The sequence below is a fragment of the Danio aesculapii genome, chromosome 14, assembly GCF_903798145.1.
Source record: "Danio aesculapii chromosome 14, fDanAes4.1, whole genome shotgun sequence".
Classification (NCBI taxonomy): domain Eukaryota; kingdom Metazoa; phylum Chordata; class Actinopteri; order Cypriniformes; family Danionidae; genus Danio; species Danio aesculapii.
In genome coordinates, this window is record NC_079448.1 from 23793829 (window position 1) to 23803972 (window position 10144).

Genomic DNA, 10144 nt, shown 5'->3' on the forward strand with positions numbered 1-10144 from the left:
TTATTCAAACATGCACAAACACCACAGCGCAACCACACACACACACACTAGCTAGCTGACTTTACAGCGGAAGTCTTTGTCTCAGTTTGTCGTCCCTCTCATCAGAGGACAACGGTACCATTGAGTTTGGCAGCAGTGTTAAGGTAACTTTTGACCTTTTTCAAATGTTTCTCTAACATCTGTTCTGCTTATTAACAATGACACAGTGTGTGATGTACATTAGCAAATAGTGTTTACCTTCAAGTCATTGCATGCTAGAGCTGTTTCTGCCAATATATACAGTTGCATTTCTGCCAGGTTGTAGTTGGCTTTTGAAATGGTGCTTATTTTGCTAAACTAAGAACAATTTTGACCTAAATGAATTTGTTATTAAATTTGATCATGATTATGGATGTCTCCACTTACACACACAGACAAATAGACACAGAGATGTCTGTAAAACAAGACCCTAGTGAGGATGAAGAGGGAAATCATGGGCAAGAGGTCCCGCTGGTGGAGACCAACCGCTTTGGCTTCATAATTGGTAATGGAGAAACTGACAGGTCGGTGCTGATTTCCATTCACACACATTGAAGTTTGGAAGTAGAGCGTTTGTTGTTGTATTTGTGTTCTGAAAACCCAGTCAAGCACAATATGCCTATTAAATGTTGTTGTTGTTATTATTATTATTTTTAATTTAAGTTGCATCACAAATATGAACGATTCAGTCATAATTATACACAGCCGTTACTTTCCGCACCTCTTACTCTCATTTTCTCCTTCTCAACATCCTGTCATGTTGTCATAGCAACAGAGTGTGGTTTCCTGTTTTCTGTGTTTGACACTCATGCTTTGCACTGCTATAGAGGTGCTTTCATGTGAGAGTGAATGAGGAAACAGGGTAAAGGTGTGTTACTCTCTGCTTGACTGTGAAATATGATGATGGGGCATTATTATCTGTTCATCTGTTATTATCTAAATACATCTATGTGTATTTAAATAGTTGGGCCTTTGGCTTGGTTGTAAATTGTCCTTTGAATTTCAAATTGATTGTGTAATTATAAAGTCATATAGTTGTTAAGATTCACTTTATTGCTCTGTTAATTGTTTTTATTTCAAGTAAGGAAAAAAATTATTTCACCATTATTTTTTCCTATTATCAACTATACCAATACTATTACAATTTTTCTCAGTCGCTTTGGTGCATTTCTCAGATCAAAATTAAAATTCTCAAACCTACCTGTTCAATCTTCAGATGTGTCAGTTGTGCACATAAAAAAAGCAGTTTCTCATTTCTCTGAACAAGTTGCAAATGCTTTTGTACATCCATGCAAATGGTTAGGTGCGATTCTCTGATGTTTCCTACATTATCAATTGCTTATGTCATTTTCATCAAAAGGTATTTTTTTGGTCTCTGTTGTTGAATAGTCTCACCCTCCACAACATTAGATCATTTGTTCATGGCATAAGTCTTTACAGGCAAATGGCTGAACAAGTTGTCATTATGCTTTTTTTCTATGCACTTCCATTAGACTTTTTGTTCTAAATCTGACTAGAAGCAGTTTTTTGTTCCATTGACATCCTCTTATTTTCTTCGACATGTTATTTTTGTTCTAAGAATTATAACAGAAACTGTGAATATATAAAGCTCCACTTGACTAAACTATTCTCTCCTCCTTTTATAGATCAATAAATCAAGTCCTTTCGCCTTTCGTAATTTATTTTAATTTCTCAAAATAGCCTGTAAGTGTCATTAAGCCTCCTGTTGTCAAAGAATTCTGTATACAGTATTGGCCCTTTGGGTCAAAAATAACTTTCAAAAAATAAACAGCTTGATCTCACCAAGAAACATAGGTATTTTACATTTTGTTAGTCTAGTGGCTAATTCAAGTTCAGTCATATGAAAATGTATGCTTTTAAAAAGGAGGTGTGGAACCAAACCCTACCCCTAAACCCAACCAACATTGGGGGATAAGCAAATTGTACTAAATTGTATAAATGAGATCGTACAAATTCAAACAAATTAGCCACTAAATCAAAAACTTATGAATTGCCGTGAGATTGTGTAGAAAATAAAGCATCTAAATTTAATGTAAATCTTTAAATCTATTTTGCATGAAGAAAAAAAACTCATCTTCATCACAAACTTTGTGAATGTTAATAAGAGGGCACCACTTATTTTTAACTAAAGTAAAGGGTATATTTTCTAATGCTAAAAGTACCTGCATACGTGTAAAAAGTTTAGCCAGACATTTTCAGAATTTTCATAAGTTATAGCAGCAGATTCGTATTGTTTGTGTGAGTGGGCCAGTGGTTTTTGTGGTGTAAAAAGGATGGTGGGCCAAAACGTCGAAATGTCTACAGCCTTCGTGAAAATATGAAACTAAAAATAGATAAATTTTTCTCTAATGTATGTAATAGGTTTGTTCTGCTGTTATGGTGCCCACGTCAAATTTTAACCCGTAAGCAGGGTTCCCACAGCTCTTAAAAATACTTAAAAGTGCTTGAATTTACGATATATGGATTCAAGGCCTGGAAAGTACTTAAAAACAAATATAGGTCCATGAAAGTGCTTAAATTAAATTTTTAATTATATTTGTTTATAGTTTTATTTCAATTAATGCTCATTGTCAAAAGCATAAAAAAGTTGAAATTCTTAAATATTTAAAATGTAAATCTCATTCAATAATACTGACAAATACTGCACATTTATCAATATTTCAGAAACCGCATTTAAATAACACAGTACTAAATTCAACAAACCTCTTTGAACATGCCAAAACCTTTGAAAAATATTTCATTTTTAAAATTAATCATTTTTAATGTAAGCCCTGCAGGCACAGGACATTAACATGACATCATATTGATGTTGTACCCCAACGTCGTGGGGACATTGGATTTTGTTTGGAAATTAAAATCGGTTTGACGTCAGAACCCAACATCAGGCTGACATCAATGTCCAACCTAAAATCAACCAAATATCAATGTCTAATCATGTTACACCTTGACGTTGTGTGAACGTTCTCACTATGACATCTATCAGATGTTGGATTTTGGTCACTTTTCAACACAACCTAAAAGCAACCAAATATCAATGTAACTTGACGTCATTATTTTAAATGTGTAGTGCTGTATTTCTGCTGGCTGACTGTGTGTGTGTTGTTGACAGTGAAGGTCCGTGTCCTGAGTTAGTGAGACATCGAGAGTCAAAGTGGCTCAGCCTCATGACTCAGTGGGAGCAGGTGATGGAGAAAAAGAGCCACAAGGTGTGTTTGTCTTCCTGTTCTTTTCTTGTTTGCGGAATATCATATAGTTGGAGAGATCAAATCTGTATTTGGCACATTTAGGTTGGACGTTAAGACTCTTTCTATATTCAGGGATGTGAATGTTATTCTGAAATGGAGCTTATTTGGGTTAAAACAAAGAGTCCAAGCAATATCATTCATCTGTGAGGACTTCTATTAAGCGATACATTGCTTGGTGGGAAAATATCAGATAGATGTAATCAGAGACATTTATTATTGTCAAAAAAGAGATGTAGTGGTGGCAAGATTTGCATGACCATGTATCAGTTTTCAGCTTGATTTTCTTTAAACACTGTCGAACTGATCATCAACTTTTGCAGTTTTGCAGTGGGAATAGATTTGCCAGCTGTGTGAAAAAGAAGTACACTATTTCATTTTTATAAGATTTTTTTTTTCTTAAAAAAGTATGTCCTAGCTTTTTTAAAGATTCTTTGATGCGGAAAAAAACACTTATAAAGAATATACTTATGTGCAAACTAAATGTAATGTTTTCAGATATTTCACTGCATGTTAACATAAATTAAATGAAACAGATAAACTTTTTAGCAATTAACTTAATTATATATATTTTTGACCCAAATTTTTAATGTCACAATTACCTAGCAATTTATTATGTTTAAAGTGTACGGCTGAATGTACTGACAAGAATTAATGGTCAACTAAAATATACATCAGTGTTTCTATATATATCATTATCACACAATATCACACATGCGTGAGCACAAGGCTGCAGCCCAGCGCTGTAGGAAAATACTGTGTTATATATATTCATACAAGGGTTGGACAATGAAACTGAAACTCTGGCCAATTTAGTGTTGAGGTTTCATGGCTAAATTTGACTAGCCTGGTGGCCAAGCTTCATTCATTGCATGTTCCACTAGTAAGAGCAGAGTGTGAAGGTTTAATTAGCTGTATAATACCACAGCTTTGTTTAAATTATTGCAATGCACACAACATTATGAGGGACATATCAGAGTTCAAAAGAGGATAAATTGTTGGTGCTTGTCTCGCATCTGTGACCAAGACAGCAAGTATTTGTGATTCAGTATACAGAGTAATGTCAGCATACCACCAAGGATGAACCACATCCAACAGGAGTAACTGTGGATGCAAGAGAAAACTGTCTGAAAGGGATGTCCAGGTAATAACCCAGATTGTATCCAAAAAACATAGAACCACAGCTTCTCAACTCACTGCAGCATTAAATGTGCACCTTAACTCCCCCGTTTCCACCAAAACGGGTCCACAGGGTCAATATACATGGCCAGGCTGCTATAGCCAAACCTTTGGTCACTTGTGCCAATACCAAATGTCGCTTGGTGCCAGCAGTGAAAATCTTGGGACTGTGGACAATGTGAAACATGTTTTGTTTTCTTATGAGTCCACCTTCACTGTTTTTCCAACATGGGAGAGTTTTGGTGTGGAGAAGCCCCAAAGAAGTGGACTACCCAGACTGTTATGTGCCCAGAGTGAAGCATGGGGGTGGATCAGTGATGGTTTGGGCTGCAATATCCAGGCATTCCCTAGCTCGTACTAGATGGGCACATCATTGCCAAGGACTGCCGAACCATTCTGGAGGACTTTGTGCACCCAGTGGTTCAAATATTGTATCCTGAAGGCAGTGCCGTGTATCAGAATGATAATGCACCAATACATACAACAAGACTGGTGACTGAGTGCTTTGATGAACATGAAAGTGAAGTTAAACAACTTCCATGGCCTGCACAGATCTAAATATTATTGAGCCATTTGTATTGCTGAATATTACTGAGGCCTAGTATCTGTTATTCCCAAGAGGAATTGATGCTGTATTGGCAGGAAAAGGAGGCCCTACATCATACTTTTTGTGGTCTGAAACTCCTTTATGTATTTACTTTAAATGCAATATCATATAACACACTACAGGTAATATTATCAAGTAATAAGTAAATACAGTGATATATAGTCAAATTACTCATTTACAACAAGACTAAATACTGTATATTATTGAAACAATTATTTCAATTTTATTTTAGGATAAAATGTTGTAATTGGTCATTATTTTGTTGTATCTTAACCAAATATTGTTTTATTGCCCCCAACAAACCATACACCAATTGAAAGCGTACTCATGTAAAATTCTCAATTTCCACAGTCTTACACTTAGCATTAGTTTTGTGGCCCAGAGTCCCATTTTGATGAATAACTTTCACAATCACCTGTCGCATCACTCAGCTCTCTTTCTTAATCTCAGGTCAAAAGTCAATGTCAGAAGGGCATCCCAGCATCCGTCAGGATAAAGTGCTGGCCACTGCTCTGCGGAGCCAAGCACAGAAAAGAGAAAACAGTAAACTCTACAATGTAAGTGGCGGGTCATATTTGCATCACATGTTGTATATTCCTACAAAAAGCCCTGTGTTCTCTCTGTGTCAGAGTTTAGTTGAAGCTCCAGATCATCAGGGATGGATCGAGATCATCAAAAGAGACACAGACAGACAGTTTCCTTTTCATGAGATGTTCCAGTCCAAAGACGGCCACGGGTATATTTGTTTTGGTTTTATCCATCTGTGTTTTCAAAAGTTGCTGTGTTGTTTCTGAATGTCAGTATTATACATGTGCAGTGTATTCTCATTGGTTGTCTGCCTCTGTCTGGTCTCAGTCAGAAGGATCTGCTGGAGGTGCTCAAAGCGTACACTCAGTATCGTCCGGATGAGGGCTACTGTCAGGCACAGGGTCCAGTGGCTGCTGTCCTGCTGATGAACATGCCTGCTGAGGTATTCTCTCATCATTACACACACACACTGGACTGCTACAGATTAAACAGCTAAATAATACTCAAAAATGTACACATTTAGGCTTAAAGTTTGGGGTCTGTACATTGTTGAACATCTTGAAGTCTGTTGTATGGAAGCTGGGGATAAACCAAATAATCGCTTGCAGTTGTTTTTGTCACCATGGACCACAAAACCAGTCATAAGTGTACATTTTTGGAAATTTGGACTTTTGCTTTATTTAACATATGATCTAATAACCTTTCTAATGATGTAGAATTTATTATGAAAGGACAATATTTTTAACAATTTAAAAAATGATATTTTACTCATTTGTTATTCAATGTCCTTTGTAGAACTAGAATTGATTAAAAAATTATTCAGGCTTTTTATCCAAACTTTCTTTGAATATTATTCTTAACTATGATATGAAAGATATGAGGCATTCTACCAGAAACATACATTTTCACTTATAAAAAATGTGACAGGGCCTGACCTTTAAGCTTGTCCTCCTCATAAATCACAATTCAATGACAGAACGCATCCTTGATCACTGTCAGTTTCTCCATCAAATGATGTCACTTTCTTTGAGTCATAGCCTTAAAGGTTTATGTCAAATGTTATGCGTAATATTTTATGCATTTTATGTTAAATTTAATTCAAATGTGACAGGACTGACAGAAACATGGGGAAAATTGTACATTTATTAGTATTATATATTTGTAGCCTCATGATATTTTTGAGATGTTGATTTATGACAAACACATTCAAATTTGTCAGATTTGAATGATCATTTTCAAATATATAAGCATTATCGAAGTAGAGAAAACATTTTTAATGAAACTTCCAAACATTTGGTATTTTTTGAAAATCCCTGAATATGCTTACAGGACTTGTGTAAATACACTGATAATGTCCACTACAGTAGACAAAAGTCTATTCCTGGGTCCGAGAAGGTTATCAAATTAGATATACAGTATGATATATGGGTAAATTTGCAATTAAATAGCCTATCTATACTTTGTAACATAACAAACATGTAATGCTCATTTTGATCAATTAAATCTTTGCTGAGTATATCAGTATCTCTTAACAATGAATCTGTGAGTTATGTTCAGCTATTATGCCAAAAAAAGAACTCATCTGCTACTGCAGAAATACATGTACTGTAGTAAACAATAAATAGTACTTACTGTGAAAGGACTATGTTTAACATGCTGTGATAGATTAATTTCTGTTTTAGGAGGCGTTCTGGTGTCTGGTACAAATTAGCGAGCTCTACCTGCCGGGATACTACAGCCCTCTGCTGGTAGGACGTCTTACTGTAACCACTCAAACAGTTTTCACATGTAAATGAACAATAGGTTGTTATTTTCCTTTCTTTTTCAGGAAGGTGTGTTATTCGATGCTGCTGTTCTGTCGAGTGTGTTAAAAAAGCTGTGTCCGGCCGCACACAAACACCTGCAGGGTCAGGGGGTGGAGCCTCTCATGTTCGCCACAGACTGGCTGATGTGTCTGTTTAGCCGCCACCTGCCCTTCAACACCCTGCTCAGAGTCTGGGACCTCTTCTTCTGCTATGGTTTGTTCTTTACTTTATATCTGTCAGACTGAACGTTTTGTCTTTTTTACTGTAGTAATAGATATCAAAGCACTTGTGTAATTGGATAGCAAATAATAAGACTGTCCACACAGCAAAATATCTCTGGCCCAGCTCTAGCCCACTCAATCAGCTTTTGCTTGGCCCACATGCTGCAGTGAATTACAGTACATGACTGGACCAAGTCTGGCATCCAGACAAGGGACAATCATGGACCAAATCTGGGCCAAGTCTCAGCCAAGTTAATAACGCATAACTGGGCCTTAACTGGGCCAGATATTTTATCATGTCATGACTGCAATAAAACTGATAAACCCATGAATCATTGAGCTTTCGGAGTGCTGTGGGCTAATTTTTCTTGAAGCGACCAGATTGGTAGAATTTTTTTCTTTATTTGAAAAAAAGAAAAATGTATTTTACATGTGGGTCAAGATAGGTCAAACTTACATGGCCCACATATCAATTATTAACATCTGGGCTCAATACTACATTTTACATCTGGCCTAAGTATTGTGTGCCGCCTTAAAGACGGTGCCACCTCTGCCAAACCAGGGCCATGTTTGGCCCACATGCTGTATGCCAGTGCCGGATGAATGCCTGCTGTGCCAAATGTATGTTAAATCCGGGCCAGAATTTTTTGCTACCTGAGTGGATTCCCCTGTTGCAATATGTCTTTTTTTTGGTCATACTTTTGTCACAGTGCTGCCAGTGAGAGCATTTGATACCACAGAGCATTTGATTTATCAAGATTTGATGAAAAACTTGTATGAGGTGATGTAAATAAAACCGTTGATCCGGTGTCTTATAAAATAATACATAAGTGCTATCCTACAAAGTTTTGTTTTACAAAGCTTTAATTCTGAAGATTTTGATGTAAATTACTCCTGCTATCACCAAACTGAAGACCTGTCTTACCTTTTTTGGAATTGTGAATATAACAAAATGTTTTGGAAAAACGTATTAGGTATATTTAGTGGTATAATCCCTGATATTATGTTGAAATATGAAAATGTTAGAATCTATTTAAAAGATACATTTCTGTTTTGCTCCCTGGCATGTAATGTGATATAATGATATAATGTAAATGTGTCATTATGGTATGATTAAAAAACCTGATCTATTTAGGCAGAAGACAAACTGCAAGCTTTACATGTTTATATCAGATTTATATTTTATAAATGTGAATTGTCACTGTTTTAGAGCACACTAACTTATAGATATTCTTGAAACTGTGTAAATAGCTAATAATAAATGTGACGACCGAAATGCTTAATTGCAGGGCTTATGCAGACATCTACAAAACTATCGGCAGATGATTTAACCCGTTTTCTCACTTCTGTAATTTTAGCTGAATGTTTGTTTTGGTATTGGGATGAAAAGCCTTAAATTCATTTCTTGTCATGCTGACCTTCAGTTGAAGTCCATGTTATAACCACAACGTGTGTGTGTTTGTCGCAGGTGTGCGTGTTTTATTTCAGGTTGCAGTGGTGCTGGTGCGGCGGTGTCTTGGTGATGGTCGGCTGAGAAAAGAGTGTGATGGACAGATGGAAACATTGGAGCGACTGCGAAGTGTTAAACAGCGTGTCCAAAATGAGCAGACCGATACCTTTATTCATGAGGTAACTTTATTGATTTATTGTGTGCACCAGCTAATCTGAAGAAACACCTGTTCACACATAGGCTATATGTTGAAAAGTAAGAAATTCAGGTGAAGACGTTTGTAATTGAACGGCTGGTACAGTATTTATGTTTATCTTACAGTATATATATATATATATATATATATATATATATATATATATATATATATACAGTATGTCACAAAAGTGAGTACACCCCTCACATTTCTGCAAATGTTTATTTATATCTTTTCCTAGGACAACACTGCAGAAATAACTCTGACACAATGAAAAGTAGTCAGTGTAAAAGTTCATTTAGCAGTGTAAATTTATTGTCCTCTCAAAATAAAGCCAATAATAGCTGAACCCCTGGCAACAAAAGTGAGTACACCCCTAAGAAAAAAATTTAAGTGTTAATATTTTGTGTGGCCACCATCATTTTCCAGCACGGCTTTAATTCTCCTTGGCATGGAGTTGACCAGAGCTTCACAGGTTGCCACTGGAGTCCTCTTCCACTCCTCCATCACGGAGGTGGTGGACATTTGACACCTTGTGCTCCTCCACCTTCCTTTTCAGGATACCCCAGAGGTGTTCTATGGGGTTTAGGTCTGGAGACATGCTTGGCCAGTCCATCACCTTTACCCTGAGCCTCTTTAGCAAGCCAGTGGTCATCTTGGAGGTGTGTTTGGGGTCATTATCATGCTGGAACACTGCTTTGCGGCCCAGTTTCTCGAGGGATGGGATCATGCTCTTCTTTAGTATGTCACAGTACATGTTAGAATTCATGTTTCCCTCAATAAAATGTAGCTCCCCAATGCCAGCAGCACTCATGCAGCCCCACATCATGACACTCCCACCACCATGTTTAACGGTAGGCAAGACACACTTGTCTTT

At 36.6% G+C, this 10144-nt stretch overlaps 1 protein-coding gene across 1 annotated transcript in view; it reads left to right on the plus strand.

Moving 5' to 3' along the window:
- Positions 1–440: 440 nt before the first annotated feature.
- tbc1d10c (TBC1 domain family, member 10C) overlaps positions 441–10144 on the plus strand; it is a 15972-nt gene continuing 6268 nt past the window's right edge. The window contains exons 1-8 of the mRNA XM_056472006.1: positions 441–542; positions 3149–3245; positions 5518–5624; positions 5697–5803; positions 5923–6037; positions 7278–7343; positions 7424–7613; positions 9090–9250. Coding sequence (XP_056327981.1) covers positions 5529–5624; positions 5697–5803; positions 5923–6037; positions 7278–7343; positions 7424–7613; positions 9090–9250 — 735 coding nt within the window. The 5' untranslated portion in view covers positions 441–542; positions 3149–3245; positions 5518–5528. The remainder of the gene's footprint in view (positions 543–3148; positions 3246–5517; positions 5625–5696; positions 5804–5922; positions 6038–7277; positions 7344–7423; positions 7614–9089; positions 9251–10144) is intronic.